Source organism: Pseudochaenichthys georgianus, chromosome 2 (assembly GCF_902827115.2).
Source record: "Pseudochaenichthys georgianus chromosome 2, fPseGeo1.2, whole genome shotgun sequence".
Classification (NCBI taxonomy): domain Eukaryota; kingdom Metazoa; phylum Chordata; class Actinopteri; order Perciformes; family Channichthyidae; genus Pseudochaenichthys; species Pseudochaenichthys georgianus.
The window spans coordinates 11,016,610-11,034,432 of record NC_047504.1 but is presented as its reverse complement, the minus strand read 5'-3'; the positions used below and the strand labels follow the sequence as shown (position 1 = coordinate 11,034,432).

The window sequence follows — 17,823 nt, the reverse complement described above, 5'->3', positions numbered from 1 at the left end:
TCCCCTTTAAACAAGAATACAAATGCAAACTTGGGGTGAAAGCTGGTTCAGCAAATGTACAGCAACCCAAATGTGAATCTGAGTCAAATTCTCTATTTCCCTTTATTTAATAGAAGATTGAATGAACCCCACTACAACAAACCAATCACATACAAAGAAAGTGATTCAAACAAGGTTGTTAAAAAGTAATTGATGAAGATACAGGGTCTATGCAGGAATCCTGAAGTCAGATGTCAGACCTTTTTTAAGACCCTTTCCATACATTTTAAGACCTCATCACCACTTGGAGTTCTAACCGGTTACCTTGGAGACACACTTCACCACACATTGACTATATACAGTATTGATTGTCCTTCCTCCTTATCTTCCAACCGGACGCAGACTTGCATTTCCCCATAACGATGTTGCTTAACAACCGGCGTGAACGGACCTTCGCGCTACAAGCAGTGAGCGTGCGATGTCCTGTTCAGATGACGTCAAACCCAACGGGATGCCATCAATAAACTCCACAGAATCACACTGCACACCTACGCCATGACTACATTCAGGCAGACTGTAGAACACAACCTCTCTGGACCATTTATATACTTATTGAAGACAAGCTACAAAATGTAACACCTTGGAAAATGCCATTTAATACTTTTTAATAGCCTTAATTTTCGCTAAATTGATTGATCAACTGTAATACTTTTTAAGACCCCGCGGACCCCCTGATATAGCAGTGAGTAATAGTTTAAGGTTTAATATAAACAGGGAGATTTTATGGCTACTTTAGAGAGTATGACAGGAGCACAAACATATACAATAGATATTTTTTGCAAAGGACATATAGGTTTTCTAATAAACAGTCAAACATATTTCTAGTTTTAACTTGATTTTAAGACTTGATAGGCAGTTGCAAAGCGTACAATTAGAGTGAATATTGCACCGTATCAGACGTCTTGTTCATAGACTGAATATAATAATAACAAATACATAAAGAGGGGTCTAAAAATATGTGGTCACAGTGCATTTCTTTTGCATATGTTAAGCCATTTATTGTACATAAGATGCCCCTAAATGCATTTGCTTTTCGCTGAGCAGCTCTACTGTACAAAACGGATCATGCACATAATGAAGCGGTATTCCAGAGCTTAGTCTATGGAGCGTATCACACTATGCAAACACAACTGAAAAGGCTGGTGACTCTGTACAGTACGTTGCTGTGCTGACATGCGGAGAATAACAGTCTGTGAACTGTATCATATAAAAGGCTGCTGCTGAGTTCAGAGGAAAGGCAGACGCTGAGTTCACTTCACAGGCTGTTGAATATTCAATCCTGCATCTACGTTATACAAAAAAACTGAGAAATTGCAACTGAAAAATGCATTTCAGTCAAGTTGATCGTTAACATGTTTAAAGCCTCCATACAGTACCATGAGCATATGCATTAGCAGCTTTACATTGTATAGAAAGTGTTATAATGTACAAAGATACATATATATGTAAATTGGAGATGAAAAAATAAACTTTGTACAAACAAATATCAGCAGTGCCTTGACTTTTTCATGTTATTATATGTATATATAATTTTATAATTTTCTTTTTGTCGCTGCTTTTAATTGAACTATTCATATCTTAAACTGCACTGTAACTTTTATCCATGTATTTTTCCTTAATGTTTATTTTATTAGCTTTTATTTTTTAATGCTTAATGTCTTTCATTTTTTTTTGTAAAGCACTTTGAATTGCCTTGCGTTGAAAAGTGCTATATAAATAAACTTGCCTTGCCTATATTTTTATATGCAATATGTAATAACAATTCATTCCGATCAATACATGTATGTTTAAATATTTAATTTGTAGTGTTTTCTTCATCTAATTCACTCCATATACCATCAACCAGAGCGATTTCAAAGCAACTGCTCAAACAGTGGATTTGCTTAGTGCTTGCACACACACAAAACAAAGAATAGTTCTGTGATAAAGCGCTGACGGCCGCGCACATTGTTCTGCATCACAATGACACAGCTCATCCGTGGGTTATAAAGGCAGCACGGCGCACACATCTGCCGCTTCAGTGTGACGAAAGTGAGCCGACACAATGGGCAAGGTAAGTCTCTGCTGTGTGCACGGATTATTCATCCCAAATCGGTGAACGGAGAGTAATCTTTCAAGTGGTATAGTTATGCACACTTCTCTTAATACATTTCAGATTATATTCTACGAGGACAGGAATTTCAAGGGTCGCTCCTACGAGTGCGACAGCGAATGCTCGGACCTGCATTCCCACTTCAGCCGCTGCAACTCCATCAGAGTGGACAGCGGCGATTGGATGGTGTTTGAAAGACCCGGATATATGGGGTACCAGTACTTCTTAAAGAAGGGCGAGTACCCCGACTACCAGCAATGGATGGGGTTCAACGACTGTGTGGGATCCTGCCGTTTGATCCCTACGGTATATTATTATAATTGTTTTTATTGTACAATGTTTTTTTTATGCTGCTGCAACACAAACATTTCCCAACTTGGGTAGTACTTCTTAACTTATGCCTTTCACTTCACAATAAGTCTTAACTGATCTAGAGGGTAATACAGTCTTTTCCTGCAGTCCCAAAGCTCTCACAGGATAATGATATACGAGCAGCCAGAGTTAGGAGGAGAGACGATGGAGCTGACTGACGACTGCCCCTCGCTGAACGAACTATTCAAGCGCAACGACGTCTCCTCCTGCAATGTGAGGGACGGTTACTGGATCTTCTACGAACTCCCCAATTACAAGGGACGCCAATACCTGATGAACCCCGGGGAATACAGGAGGTTTAATGAGTGGGGAAGCACCACGTCTCGGGTGGGATCCATCAGACGTATCGCTATGTGATGTCCAGAAACTGTTTATGTGAAGTACTGTCAATAAATCTATACAATAACCAATGTTCTGTCTCCTGGTGCTTTTGTTTTCTTTGGGCTGTTTGAGTTGAGAGTGGTGAGGGGATTTAAAATGTTGCTTAGGTGGCAAGTTGGGCGTCTTTGATGCACATGTTTTGGAGTGGACAAAGCAAATATAAGCTAGCTATAAGCTACTTAAGGAAAGAGACAAGAATACAAGCTAAAATACGTCGAGACACACACAGTTTCAGCCCAGCATGTTTATTGAGAACAGAGACAGGAAAAAGGTTTGAAAAGACTTTTAATTAAAGTCGGTGATTCGCCTGAGAGAGCCGATCCTTGGACTGGCGCCTCCCCAGTCCAAGAATCGACGGTACTCTCCAGGTCTCAGGTAGTAGGGCCGGCCCTTGTAGTTCGGCTGGTCGTACAGCAGCCAATGGCCGTCCACCACGTTGCACGAGTTAATGTCAGACATATGCAGGCGGTCCTGGACGCTGGGGCAATCATCGCTCACCTCATGCATTTGGCCGCTCATGTCTGAACGCTCATACAATCTTATTTTGTAGGAACCACGGTGCTGCAGGAACAAGAATATGTATGAGTCAGACAAGCTTTTCTTTCATACTAATGTGCTGCTGCAGAAAGAGGGATATGTATTAGTCAGATACATTGTTTTTGCCACATGTGTGCTTTATAGTAGTAGTTTTTGGTACATAAATAAGTACCAACTTTCTAATACTAATTGCAGATAACACAGTAACAACAACAAGAGTGTGTGAAAGCAGTTTAAAGCAAAAAGTCCCTCCTCAACTAACAATTGTTTTAGGCTGAATAAAAGGTACCAGTATGCGCTAAATCCAAGCATGTTTTAGCTTAAAGAAATATTGAGTTGTTTGGGATTTACCCAAAGGTCCTTTAAACTAGAGAAAGATGCTAAGGTTTAATCTACTTTAGGCAATGAGGATTTGAGGGACTGTTTTTAACACTTCCAGGAAAACATACCATTAGCTACTCTTTAATTTTCCTTAAGTTGTACATTGTTTGTGCTAAGCCTTAACTTAAAGGTAGCAGTAAGACTAAATTATGTCTCATTGCCTTTGTTTATTCAGTTTTCCCCTTTAATTGACCCGATACCTCTTTAATATCGTCTGAGGCTTACCATGGGAATCATGCGGCAGGAGCGGATGCAGTCATTGACGCCAATAAAGCGCTGGTTGTCGGAGTACTCCCCCCTGCGGAGGAAGGACTGGTGGCCTAGGTATTGAGGTCTCTCGTACACCATAAAACAGCCGCTCTCCACCCTGACGGAGTTGCAGCGGTTGAAGTAAGGGTGCAGGTCGGCGCAGTCGCTCATGCACTCATGGTGCCGACCCTGGAAATTCCTGTCCTCGTAGAAAATGATCTGCAAACGTTCGTCGGAAAAAAACTGATTAATTATGGACGCTTGATGTTAAAAAATATTTTGAAGATTACTATATTTACAGTAAGAACACATAACAACCTCACCTTTCCCATTGTTTCGTCGCTGGGGGCCAGACTGGCGCTCAATAGACGCTCTCCGCGCCGCGGTCCTTTTATATAAAGTGGCAGTTTGATGGCACAGCATAAAGTATTGTCATCCAAGTAGGTTTATAACGAAAATTAGGTTATGTATAGCGACGCATTGTTGTTCAGTTTTCACATGTTCATCACAACACCAGTGACCTCGGGGCGACCGCGCACAGTCTCAAACAACAACCGTTATTTGTGTCCCCTTCAGTCAAAACAAGTTTGTAATGTTATATGTCGGACACAGAACGAGCCTTTTTGGGTCCTTAAGCTCAGCCCAAAACATCATGTACGAGTTTAATCAATGTACACAAAAATAAAGGAAGGGCTGTAGGTTTCTAATAGTTTTTCCAAATAGTTACCCCACAAAACCAATACAATTAATGACCGTTTCTTTATCTAGAGACACCTGATGGCTGGTAATGCTTTGGTGCTCCGTATCTGTTGTTCTCTGCAATCAGGTGATTGAATAAATTATATTATAGGAACTTTACTTTAGCATCACAAGATCGTAAACCATTGTCACATACTAATAAAGACAATGGGGTGTTTTCTGAAGAGATGCTATCAAGTTGCATCATGGGAAATGTAGTATTCCTGTTGTGTAACCCATATGATTCAGCATATCTTGGCCCCTGCTAGTTATATTTGGACAATTATCCTTTCAAATCTGTCTCTTCTGGATCCCCCATCTTGTACAAATCAATCCTTTCAAAATAATTAATTCACCACATGTCTATTTTATTTTACTATACTTACTTGTTTGCCTGTCCTTATTTGTCTATCCTCCCTCATACTGTAAAATAAAGCGTCTTTGAGTTGTGAAAAGCGCTATATAAATAAAATGCATTATTATTATTATTATATTTCTGATTTACACGTTTAAGCTCATTCACGACAAATCAATAACTAACCTTTGTTCAAACATGATGTAGGTTTAGATGGATTTTTTCCATATGAATGCAAAACAAGGCTGTTGCACGTAGACCATTTATTTTCAGCTTGAAACACACTGAACTATTTGTTGTCAAAGAAATGTAGACGAATACACATTTTTAACATGAGGACATTCTCTGGTTAACATTCCACTATCCCTCTCTGAAGAACCAGCACCTTACCGTGGTAGAGAGGTTTGTGTGCCCTGATGAACCTGGGGGCTGTGTTGTCTGGAACCTTGTGTTCCTGGTAGGGTCTCCCATGGCAAATTGGTCTCAGGCAAGGGGCCAGACTAAGATTGGTTCAAAAGACCTCATGAAAGGAAAAACAAGAAGTGAGGATACCCGGCCCGGAGGAAGCCCCGGGGTCCCCTTCTGGAGCCAGGCCCAGAAGGAGGACTCGTCGGCGAGCGTCTGGTGGCCGGGCTGCCACGGAGCCCGGCCGGGCCCAGCCCGAAAAGGCAACGTGGGCAACACCTCCGCTTCTCCGTCCCGCGGGCCCAACACCTACGGGAAACATCGATGGGGTCGGGTGCGCTGCCAGACGGGTGGCAGTGAAAGCGGAGGGTCTCGACGGACCAGACCCGGGCGGCAGAAGCTGGCTTTGGGGACGTGGAACGTCACCTCTCTGGGGGGGGAGGAGCCGGAGCTTGTGCGGGAGGTGGAGCGGGGTACCAGTTGGATCTGGTTGGGCTCACCTCTACGCACAGCGTCGGCTCTGGAACCTTACTTCTGGATAGGGGTTGGACTCTATTCTTCTCCGGAGTTGCTCAAGGTGTGAGGCGCCGGGCGGGTGTGGGGATACTCACAAGTCCCCGGTTAGGTGCTTCGTTGTTGGAGTTTACCCCAGTGGACGAGAGGGTCGCCTCCCTACGCCTGCGGGTTATGGGGGGGAAAACTCTGACTGTTGTGTGTGCTTATGCACCCAACAGCAGTTCAGAGTATTCGGCCTTCTTGGAGACCCTGGAAAGAGTCCTGTATGGGGCTCCTGAAGGGGACTCTTTAATCTTGCTGGGAGACTTCAACGCACATGTGGGCAATGATGGAGACACTTGGAGGGGCGTGATTGGGAGGAACGGCCCCCCTGATCTGAACCGGAGTGGTGGTTTGTTACTGGACTTCTGTGCTAGTCATGGATTGGCCATAACAAACACCATGTTCGAACATAAGGATGCTCATAAGTGTACGTGGTACCAGAGCACCCTAGGCAGAAGGTCCATGATCGATTTCGTTATCGTATCATCGGACCTGAGGCCGTATGTTTTGGACACTCGGGTAAAGAGAGGGGCGGAGTTGTCAACTGATCACCATCTGGTGGTGAGTTGGGTCGAGTGGCGGATAGACCTGGTAAGCCCAAACGTGTAGTTCGGGTGAACTGGGAACGTCTGGAGGAGGCCCAAGTTCAGGAGGCCTTCAACTCACACCTCCGGCGGAGCTTTTCGGGCATTCCTGTGGAGGTTGGGACATTGAACCAGAGTGGTCGGTGTTCAAAGCCTCTATTGCCGAAGCCGCGGTGGGGAGCTGTGGTCTCAAGGTCCTAGGTGCCTCAAGGGGCGGTAACCCTCGAACCTCCTGGTGGACACCGGTGGTCAGGGAAGCCGTCCGACTGAAGAAGGAGGCCTTCAGGGATTTGTTATCCCGGGGGACTCCCGAAGCAGTTGCAAGGTACCGGCAGGCCCGAAGGGCAGCAGCCTCATCCGTGGCCGAGGCAAAGCAGCGGGTGTGGGAGAAGTTCGGAGAAGACATGGAGAAGGACTTTCGGGCGGCACCAAAGTGGTTCTGGAAAACTGTCCGACACCTCAGGAGGGGGAAGCAGGGAACCATCCAAGCTGTGTACAGTAAGGATGGGACGTTGTTGACCTCAACTGATGGAGTGTTGGGACGTTGGAAGGAACACTTTGAGGAACTCCTGAACCCGACAACTCCGCCCTCTATGTTAGAGGCAGAGCTGGAGTATGACGGGGGATCAACACCAATCTCCCGGGGGGAGGTCACTGAGGTCGTCAAACAACTCCACAGTGGCAAAGCCCCGGGGGTGGATGAGATCCGCCCGGAAATGCTGAAGGCTCTGGGTGTTGAGGGACTGTCATGGTTGACACGTCTCATCAACGTTGCGTGGAAGTCGGAAACAGTACCGAAGGAGTGGCAGACCGGGGTGGTGGTCCCCCTTTTCAAAAAGGGGGATCAGAGGGTGTGTGCCAATTACAGAGGCATCACACTACTCAGCCTCCCCGGGAAAGTTTACTCCAAGGTACTCGAAAGGAGGGTCAGGCCGATTGTCGAACCTCAGATTGAGGAGGAACAATGCGGATTCCGTCCTGGTCGTGGAACGACGGATCAGCTTTTTACTCTCGCAAGGATCCTGGAGGGGGCCTGGGAGTACGCTTATCCGGTCTACATGTGTTTTGTAGACTTGGAGAAGGCGTATGACCGGGTTCCCAGGGAGTTACTGTGGGAGGTGCTGCGGGAGTATGGGGTGAGGGGGTCTCTACTCAGGGCCATCCAATCTCTGTACTCCCAAAGCGAGAGCTGTGTCCGGGTCCTCGGCAGGAAGTCGGACCCATTTCCGGTGAGGGTTGGCCTCCGCCAGGGCTGCGCTTTGTCACCAATCCTGTTTGTAATATACATGGATCGGGTTTCGAGGCGTAGTCGTGGGGGGGGGGGTCTGCAGTTCGGTGGACTAAGGATTGCACCACTGCTTTTTGCAGATGATGTGGTTCTGATGGCTTCATCGGTCTGCGACCTTCAGCACTCACTGGATCGGTTCGCAACCGAGTGTGAAGCGGCTGGGATGAGGATCAGCACCTCCAAATCTGAGGCCATGGTTCTCAGCAGGAAACCGATGGACTGTCCACTCCAAGTAGGGAATGAGTCCTTACCCCAAGTGAAGGAGTTCAAGTATCTCGGGGTCTTGTTCTCGAGTGAGGGATCAATGGAGCGTGAGATGGGCCGGAGAATCGGAGCAGCGGGAGCGGTATTGCAGTCGCTTTACCGCACCGTTGTGACGAAAAGGGAGCTGAGCCGGAAGGCAAAGCTCTCTGTCTACCGGGCCATTTTCGTTCCTACCCTCACCTATGGTCATGAAGGATGGGTCATGACCGAAAGAACGAGATCGCGGATACAAGCGGCCGAGATGGGTTTCCTCCGCCGGGTGGCTGGTGTCTCCCTTAGAGATAAGGTGAGAAGTTCGGTCATCAGGGAGGGACTCGGAGTTGAGCGGCTCCTCCTTCGCGTCGAAAGAAGCCAGTTGAGGTGGTTCGGGCACCTAGTTAGGATGCCACCTGGGCGCCTCCCTAGGGAGGTGTTCCAGGCACGTCCAGCTGGGAAGAGACCAAGGGGTAGACCTAGGACCAGGTGGAGGGATTATATCTCTTCGCTGGCCTGGGAGCGCCTTGGGATCCCCCAGTCAGAGCTGGTTGATGTCGCCAGGGAAAAGAAAGTTTGGGGCTCTCTGCTGGAACTGCTACCCCCGCGACCCGACCACGGATAAGCGGGAGAAGATGGATGGATGGATGGATGGACATTCCACTTCTAAAAAACTAAAAGCATTGTCACAAAAAGCACGCAATAAGATGTATTTCAACATTTTAACTTGAATTAAAACACTTTATAACCCAAGAAAATAAATGTATAAGCACATTTGAGATGAGTTCCTGGGTTTGTCTTATCAGCAATTAACGATAAAATATTTGAGCAAACAAAGACTGGCTGCAGTTAAACAGGATTATCGGCACTTCGAGGTTAATGTTCGTTTAATACTTTCGCTTTATCTAAATAATTCTCAATACATTTCTCAATATATGAAATTATGAATCCCGATGAACTACATTTGCTACGTACCCATAAATCCATTTCATGGGGTTTCAATTGTCCTGGCAAAATAAGCATTAGTCTGTTTTATATAAAATATGTTTGTCTACATTGTAATTAAACCAATTCGAGATGGTTTCAAAGACCACAGTCCAAGGTTTTAAATGGATCAGAGGAGTGTGTGTGTGTGTGTGTGTGTGTGTGTGTGTGTGTGTGTGTGTGTGTGTGTGTGTGTGTGTGTGTGTGTGTGTAGCCTACATTACAGGTTGGAGAGTGTGAAGCATGGAGGTGTCCAGCGGCTCTGCTGCTCCTGGCAGGAAGTGGAAGTCCTTGTGGTGGAAGTAACGGAGGTACTGTGGCTGTAGTTGCTGAACAAAGGGCGTCATTCCTTCACTTTCCTGGGAGGAAACAGCGGGAAAACCTACGGCAGTGTGGGCTCTTCAAACTGCAGACATGAGAATAAGGCAAAGTGAGCCCCAGATACAGTTTCCTCCAAAAAAAGAGGCAGAAAGCTTCTCTACAGTAGCACTCTTTAACCTGGTTTTAATCCAATATGTCTGTTCAGCAAAGTGGAGCACTAACAGGCTGCACTTACCGGCTGCTCGTGATAGACCGGTTCCTGGTGATAGACCGGTTACTCGTGATGGACCGGTTCCTGGTGATAGACCGGTTGCTCGTGATGGACCGGCTGCTTGTGATGGACCGGTTGCTCGTGATGGACCTGCTGCTCGTGATTGACCGGCTGCTCGTGATGGACCGGCTGCTGCTCGTGATGGACCGGCTGCTGCTCGTGATGGACCAGCTGCTGCTCGTGATGGACCAGCTGCTGCTCGTGATGGACCAGCTGCTGCTGGTGATAGACCGGCTGCTGGTGATAGACCGGCTGCTGGTGATAGACCGGCTGCTGGTGATAGACCGGCTGCTCGTGATAGACCGGTTGCTCGTGATAGACCGGCTGCTCGTGATGGACCGGCTGCTCGTGAAGGACCGGCTGCTCGTGAAGGACCGGCTGCTCGTGATAGACCGGTTCCTGGTGATAGACAGATTGCTCGTGATAGATCGGTTGCTTGTGATAGACCGGTTCCTGGTGATAGACCGGATGCTCGTGATAGACCGGTTCCTGGTGATGGACCGGCTGCTCGTGAAGGACCGGCTGCTCGTGAAGGACCGGCTGCTCGTGAAGGACCGGTTCCTGGTGATAGACCGGCTGCTCGTGATGGACCGGTTGCTCGTGAAGGACTGGCTGCTCGTGATAGACCGGTTCCTGGTGATGGACCGGCTGCTCGTGAAGGACCGGCTGCTCGTGAAGGACCGGCTGCTCGTGAAGGACCGGCTGCTCGTGATAGACCGGTTCCTGGTGATAGACAGATTGCTCGTGATAGATCGGTTGCTTGTGATAGACCGGTTCCTGGTGATATACCGGATGCTCGTGATAGACCGGTTGCTCGTGATGGACCGGTTCCGGCTGATCGGGATGGACCGGCTGCTCGTGATGGACCGGTTCTTGGTGATAGACAGGCTGCTTGTGAAGGACCGGCTGCTCGTGAAGGACCGGCTGCTCGTGAAGGACCGGCTGCTCGTGATAGACCGGTTGCTGGTGATAGACCGGTTGCTGGTGATAGACCGGTTGCTGGTGATAGACCGGTTGCTGGTGATAGACCGGTTGATGGTGATAGACCGGTTGCTGGTAGACGGGCTGAGGAGACGGATGAAGCATCACTGGAGGAGCAGGCTGCAAGAGAAGAAAATAACACATTCATCTTCAAAAAGATCATAAAGATTGAATGGCTTTATCTGTCATATGCACACTAGCTTCAGTTTGGCTAGACCAGTTTTGGCTAGACCGGTTCCTTGTGATAGACCGGTTCCTGGTGATATACCGGATGCTCGTGATAGACCGGTTGCTCGTGATGGACCGGTTCCGGCTGATCGGGATGGACCGGCTGCTCGTGATGGACCGGTTCTTGGTGATAGACAGGCTGCTTGTGAAGGACCGGCTGCTCGTGAAGGACCGGCTGCTCGTGAAGGACCGGCTGCTCGTGAAGGACCGGCTGCTCGTGATAGACCGGCTGCTGGTGATAGACCGGTTGCTGGTGATAGACCGGTTGCTGGTGATAGACCGGTTGCTGGTGATAGACCGGTTGATGGTGATAGACCGGTTGCTGGTAGACGGGCTGAGGAGACGGATGAAGCATCACTGGAGGAGCAGGCTGCAAGAGAAGAAAATAACACATTCATCTTCAAAAAGATCATAAAGATTGAATGGCTTTATCTGTCATATGCACACTAGCTTCAGTTTTGGCTAGGAAATGATTGAGTCTTATGCTCCTCCAACAACGTATATGCTGTACATAAAAATGTAATGCAGGTTAAATATTCTTATTCTACCAACTGTGAAGCACAATTTTAAATACCCAATACATTCACTTTACTTTGAATAACTTGCTGTTAAAAAACGCTATTGAGGTGAAGTGTGATATGAGTAGGGTTGGGTACCGAGATTCCAACATTTCGATTCCAACGGCATCATTTATGTGAATTTCGGTTCCACTTTTCGATGCCTGAGGAAATGTTTCTCGCCGCTCTCCGTAGCCTACTGTATGACTGCGGCGGGGCGGGAAATGTAGCGTTGGACCTACACTTACTACAGCGTAAGCTGGGACCAGGGCCGGCCCGTCGCACTGGCGTTATAGATGTTCGCCTAGGGCACCAGATCTGTGGAGGCGCTGCGCTGACAGCTCTGGGAGAAAAAAAAAATGTTTTGACCGTTGGGGCTCATCCTAATTTTCAGCCTTGATGTAACAACATTCATAATTAAGTAAATGAAACACCCTTTTCATCCCGGTTACACTTTGCATTTGCCCTGTACGATGGGCGCTGTAAGTGATGAAAATGGGGGATGTTGGCTTATCTGGCACCCGCAGCTCACAGCCAAAGTGTGAGTGAGCGTGGGAGCGAGCAAGGGAGAAAGGGAGGGTGCACCGGTACCAGCGCTGTTGTTATTGCATCTGGTGGTAGCTGCTCTAACGGATATTAGAAGAAGATGTTTCTACAATAATGTGGAGGGAGAGTCCTCTCCAGTCAGACTGAGGCTGATAACTTCAGCTCAGTGAGGTAAAGGACTCTGAGGGTTTAGATAGTTCACTTTAGTCTAAGTTATCTCAGTGGGTCTCAAACGTTTTGATCACAATTTATGTAAACACATATTTCCAAGGCACTCCTTTATAATTATTGGGATAAAACAGGTTTGAAATCATTCCAATGTATACTATAGGACAGTAAACCAGACATATCGTTTTAAACTGGAGAGATACAAAAATATGCATAAATAAAATAGTAAAATAAGATCTGAATGAACAACAAAAATAAAATACGTTACATGTTTTTGTTATTGGCTATGGTAGGTTATTGGTTATGTTCACATAATTATTTAATTATTCAAATGTAAACCGATCTTTTTCATATGGGTGTTTAGAGTTGTACCCCCTAGATCTAGTCTCTAGTAATTCTGCTTAAAGTGCACCAGATTGAAACATTTCTTCCCGGTATGCCTGAGAAGGCAGATATGCTTGTTTTTCTCAACAAGAACTGTTTTTAAATGGGGGGGGTTCCTTTAAAAGTTGGACTGTTGCACTGTTGTAGCTTCAGTGGTTCTCAGGTTACAGTTACATAGTAGTGAATATAAACAGACTGATTAATGTGAATATTACTGTAAACTAACCTGTGTAAAAGTTTCTCGAATAAATGTAATTTTTTTGGTGGAAGAAGCATGTATAATTTTTTTCCCCTGCCCCTCAAAGAATCGGAATTGAGAACCGTTAAGAACCGGAATCGAAAAGTAGAATCGGAATCAGAATCAGAATCGTGGAAATTCAAACGATACCCAACCCTAGATATGAGTGTTTACTGACAGGCCACTGGGGGGCAGGAGGGCTCATGTTGGGGCAGTATGGATGATGGAAGTAGGCCACTCCGTTGTTGTAGGTGTATGGAAACCCTGCAGATGTGTTCAGGTACTCGCTGTCACAGCTCATCGGCACGGCGAAGCAAGGGGTCGTCCTCTTAGCTGAGAGAAAAAATAAAGCAGTGGACAGTAACTATTTGTGAAAAGCCAGCAATCAGCTCCTTGGATATTTAAAAAAAACATCTTAAACAGAAACAGAGGGTGAACATGTCAGTCTTTTTTTATAATGGAAAAGTTGACATGCCCAAAAGCAACTTTTCCATTCAAGTTAGAAAGAAATAGGAGATTATTATGAGACATAATTCCAATTTAACGAATGTCAACCTTAAATATATTTATAAGAATATTGTTATATTTCTATTTCTTATTTTGCATGTGTATATTAATGTATTATTTTTTCTGTTTATGTTCTATCTATGTATATTTATGCACAAAATGTATTAAAAAAAAAGTTATTTTAGAGTTCCTACTGTTGTAAAAAAAAACTGTTTCCCATAAAAAAATGTACCTTCATATTTTTGAAATGATGGCAAAAAAAGTGAATATGCTGAATAAAAAAGTCGACTTACGTGGTCCTGAGGCTCTGGACTTGCGGACAGCCTGAGCGATGCAGAGCTTCTTGCCTTTCAAACATACTCTCTTAGTCTTTAAAAAAAAAAGACAAGCTGCATTAGACAAAAAAAAATCCAGATATTCAACTTTATAATTATACATTGTTACGGCTGCTGCCTTCCTGGTCCTTTTAAGTGTGTTAATCTGTTTTATATGTAAATGAGCTGTGCGGGTGCCCTGACGTCATTGGCTGCCATCTCCTGGTCCGCCCCCTGAAGATTGTGATTGGAGCACGCCGGGCCCGATGCACTCCAATCGCAGCGCACAGCCGGCGCACACCTGCTGGAGATGACTACAAAGACTGGGAACAATCATCAGTCTGGAGGCTCTGTTGGGTGAACAGACGCCTCTCGCTAGTGGCTAGTTTGTGTGCAAATGTGTTAAACAGTAGGTTAACTTGTGTGGTCCGTGTTGATCAGTATTACTGTGATTAGATGTGTCTCGATTAGTTTAGTGTTGTGTGACTGTTGTACTTTGCCTCAGCTGTGTTTTCTTACAGCTTCCCTTCTTTAGACTGTACCACTTTGACAGTGAGGGTTTTAGTTTCTATTTAGTTCGTTATTATCTATTTCTTTGTATGTACACAGGCTCCTTTTTGTTAGAGTCCTTCCTTTGTTTGTTCCTTCGTTAAGTCGGCGCCCTTTTGTTTGTTCAGGCTGCGTGCCTTCCATTTTGTTTCACCCTGTTCTATAATAAAACTACTTATAACTATTACCAATTCCAACTGGTGTGTGTTGCACTTCCTCATCCCTAGTGGGGATGTAACATACATCCATTAAATTCAGCTGCAAGATACTTTAATAACGTGGTTTACTCACATCATGAAGTATTTTCAGCACATCTTCTTGGGACTCAAATGTAACAAAGCCATATCTGTTCACATAGACACAAACAAGACTATTATTTAACTAACTGACAGTAAATCTGCAAATAATGCACAAAATCAAAAGCATAGAAAGTCATGGCTGCACATATGTTTATGACACAACAACTCACCCCTTTGTCATTCCAAATCGATTTAACTGAAGCTTCACCTCTTTCACTGCCCCGTGTGGAGAGAAGATATGTAGCAGGTCGCTCGCTCGAACCTTCATGAAGACACACACACAGTTTTGACCGTTATCACACCAAAGAAGGTACAAAGGTTTGCTGATTTGGTTAAGGTTCAGACACTTAAGCCACCAGTACGAGTTCGGGTGTACCAAAAAACAGGATCCACCTTTGCAAAAACTGCATGCAAGTTGGTTAAAACTTAATCTGCAAGATGTAGAGTTGTTGGAAGCTTTATTGTCATCTCTTACACTCATCAAGGCTTTTTACATTTCTGCTCTTCCGTGTTCTCCGATTAGGACTCAAAGGACTAGATATGGCTCTGTGTCAGTCTGCAGCTCTCACCTTGTTGTCGATTCCCCCGACGAATATCCGATTGGGGATAACAGTGCCGGGGTGAGGGGTGTAAGAGGTCAGACTGTCACCCTGGTTCTCTGCTGCTAACACATCAGGGGTGGAGGAGCTGCTGCCCTTCTGGGGTGGACAGCAGGATGAGAACTTTATAGGATACAAGACAATGACAAAAGGCCAGTAAGAAACAACATGTGGAGACTTTTATTGCATTTGATGTGATGGGAGGTGAAGCTTTCCCGTCAGGAAAGACCATATAGGGAAAGACACATAGTACTAAATCCCATTGTATTTAGCCTATATAAAAAGAAGATTTTTTTTTCCAAGCATGGTCAGTTATTCTATGTCAGATCAAAAGAAAATCAGCAACACTTTTTACATCAACACACTGAAACTTCTCAATCAATCATTGAAGTGCACATAACAAAATAATAAACTGTTTTAAACTGTACACCCCAGCGCTGCACTTCGCTCTGCATCGGCCAAACGGCTGCTGCACCCTCGCTGCAAGGGGGACCCAAGTTCCCATCAGCAACAACACGTGGGTTTGCTATCCTGGCTCCAAAATGGTGAAATGAGCTCCCCATTGAAATCAGGACAGCAGATAGTTTGCACATCTTCCGGCGCAGACTGAAAACTCATCTATTTCGACTCCACTTAGAGCGATAGAATTACTAACAAATAACTGCTACCAGAGCACTTATATACTAATAAAGGACTGGCTTATCTAAAGCCAGTTGAGTGAAATGTTTGGCTCTGTGAAACCTGATGTACTTATATGATTCTGTTTTCTTCAAGGTTGTGTCTTCCTGGTCGTACGCACTTATTGTAAGTCGCTTTGGATAAAAGCGTCAGCTAAATGCAATGTAATGTCAATCAGACTAGGTTGATGCATGTGCAGCCAGCAGATACAATCCACGAGGTTACAAATTACCTACTGTATCTTATTGCTGCTAAATATTCATTTCTGTACACTGTCACTCTTTCGGTCATTATGTATCTTTTCGTATCTCACCTTACCCTGAGAAGACCAACTTTTGTAGCATTTCTGCACGTTAGCGGCATACACAGTAACTACACAGCGGTGCGCTATGTTATGTTATATATTATGCGCTATGTTATGTTATATATTATATGCTATGCTATGTTATATATATGCTATGTTATGTTATATGTTATGCTCGTTATGTTACTCCCTTAACAGTTGTACAGACACAAATCTAATCTGTATGCACCAAGTGCTTCTCTTTAGCTAATTTCCAAGGTTATCAAGGATAATGGGTCAAGTTAGCATCCTTGCTAGCTTCGTTTTTAAGTTAACTGAGCTAATCTAAACGAACGAAAACAGAAGAACAATTATTAATGTGAGAGTAATTAATTCATGACGAAATATGACAAGCTATGAAGTGTAACAATGACAATGTAATTTAACTATATATGATAACATTGTTTTGTTAGCATTAGCTTAACGATTAGCCAGCCAGGTGGTTACGTTAAAGGCAGATTAAGCATTTAACTCACCTCGTTTTGTTTTTCCTCTTCCATAGCCACATCAAGTTGGTCCCAAAGACGATTTCTGGTTAAAATGTAAAAGTTATCATGAATTTATAAAAGACTCGCTGTTTTTAAAATCCTACGTTTTGTTTTTGCCCCAGGCACCAACTTGCAGGCGCTGATCGAACAGGCCCGACGTCCTTCCAGCTCCGCAGAGATCGTGCTCGTTATCTCCAACAGACCTGGAGTTCAGGGCCTGAAGAGAGCCTCGCTGGCCAGCATCCAGACACGGGTAAACATATTAATAATAACAATAAGATTTGGACAAGATATTTAAAACAATTTGTGCAAAAAGCTGCACACAAAAAGCCTGGGTCTAGTTGCTGTTCCCTTCAATAAATCCCAACTAGTATAGAGGGATGATTGTGTGAAACAATATGGGTTTTCTTTCCTGGTTTGAGTTATAACAGTTTGTAGTTGGAAGCATCTTGCAGTAGTAGTTGTATGACATATATATATATATATATATATATATACGCAGTGATGTACCTGAACGCGTTCAATGAACGATCGTTCATGAACGCGTTCATATTTTGGGCGAACGTGAACTGAACGTACTGTATTTCCGCTAGATGAACGTAATTGAGAACGCGTTCATTCTCAGCGCTGTATAACGGCGTTCAAACGTGCGTTCATTCTCAGCACTGTATTATAACGGCGTTCAAAAGTGTGCCAGATTTCATATGCCTTTCAGCCGAAAACCCAGTTAAAACACACCGTAAACAGGCTTCAAAATAATGCGGAAAACCACCCAATCTGGCAACAGCAAGCTGCCTGTGACGCGTACGCGCCTGTCACCCCTGGCTGTCGCACTAAAATATAAATATACTAAATATATCAGACTCCTCACAACAAACAATGTGGAACCGCGGAACCGGCGAGCATTGAATGAATGAATGAATGAATGAATTAGTATGGACGAAGCCGAGAGCAGCTGCAGCAGCACTCGCTCAGAGTGAGACTCTACGGCAGGGGTGGGGAACCTCCGGCCTCCGGCCGTATACGGCCCGCGAGACAATTTGGTACGGCCCTCGAGGTAATTTATAAACACACGCAAAAAATAAAAAAATTAAAGAAATCTAGACCGCAAAAAAATTAAACAAGCGAGTACCTGTTTTTCCTGGCCAAGGT

At 45.1% G+C, this 17,823-nt stretch overlaps 3 protein-coding genes across 3 annotated transcripts; 1 reads left to right on the top strand and 2 right to left on the bottom strand.

Moving 5' to 3' along the window:
* The first annotated feature begins 2,065 nt into the window (after positions 1 to 2,065).
* Positions 2,066 to 2,860, top strand: LOC117457308 (gamma-crystallin M2-like). Its single transcript, XM_034097308.1, has 3 exons — positions 2,066 to 2,092; positions 2,195 to 2,437; positions 2,591 to 2,860. The coding sequence occupies exons 1-3, from the start codon at positions 2,084 to 2,086 to the stop codon at positions 2,858 to 2,860; spliced, it is 522 nt and encodes a 173-aa protein (XP_033953199.1). The 5' UTR covers positions 2,066 to 2,083.
* Positions 2,861 to 3,169: 309 nt separating this feature from the next.
* On the bottom strand, positions 3,170 to 4,383 carry LOC117457295 (gamma-crystallin M2-like). Its single transcript, XM_034097282.2, has 3 exons — positions 4,375 to 4,383; positions 4,028 to 4,270; positions 3,170 to 3,445 (listed from the first exon to the last, which is right to left on the bottom strand). Exons 1-3 carry the CDS (start codon positions 4,381 to 4,383, stop codon positions 3,170 to 3,172), a joined length of 528 nt encoding a protein of 175 aa, XP_033953173.1.
* A 5,412-nt stretch (positions 4,384 to 9,795) lies between these two features.
* On the bottom strand, positions 9,796 to 16,879 carry LOC117456249 (uncharacterized). The gene is made up of 8 exons (XM_034096063.2): positions 16,660 to 16,879; positions 15,133 to 15,285; positions 14,734 to 14,825; positions 14,556 to 14,610; positions 13,695 to 13,770; positions 13,073 to 13,227; positions 11,042 to 11,371; positions 9,796 to 10,893 (listed from the first exon to the last, which is right to left on the bottom strand). Exons 1-8 carry the CDS (start codon positions 16,681 to 16,683, stop codon positions 9,796 to 9,798), a joined length of 1,983 nt encoding a protein of 660 aa, XP_033951954.1. The 5' UTR covers positions 16,684 to 16,879.
* Positions 16,880 to 17,823: the final 944 nt, after the last annotated feature.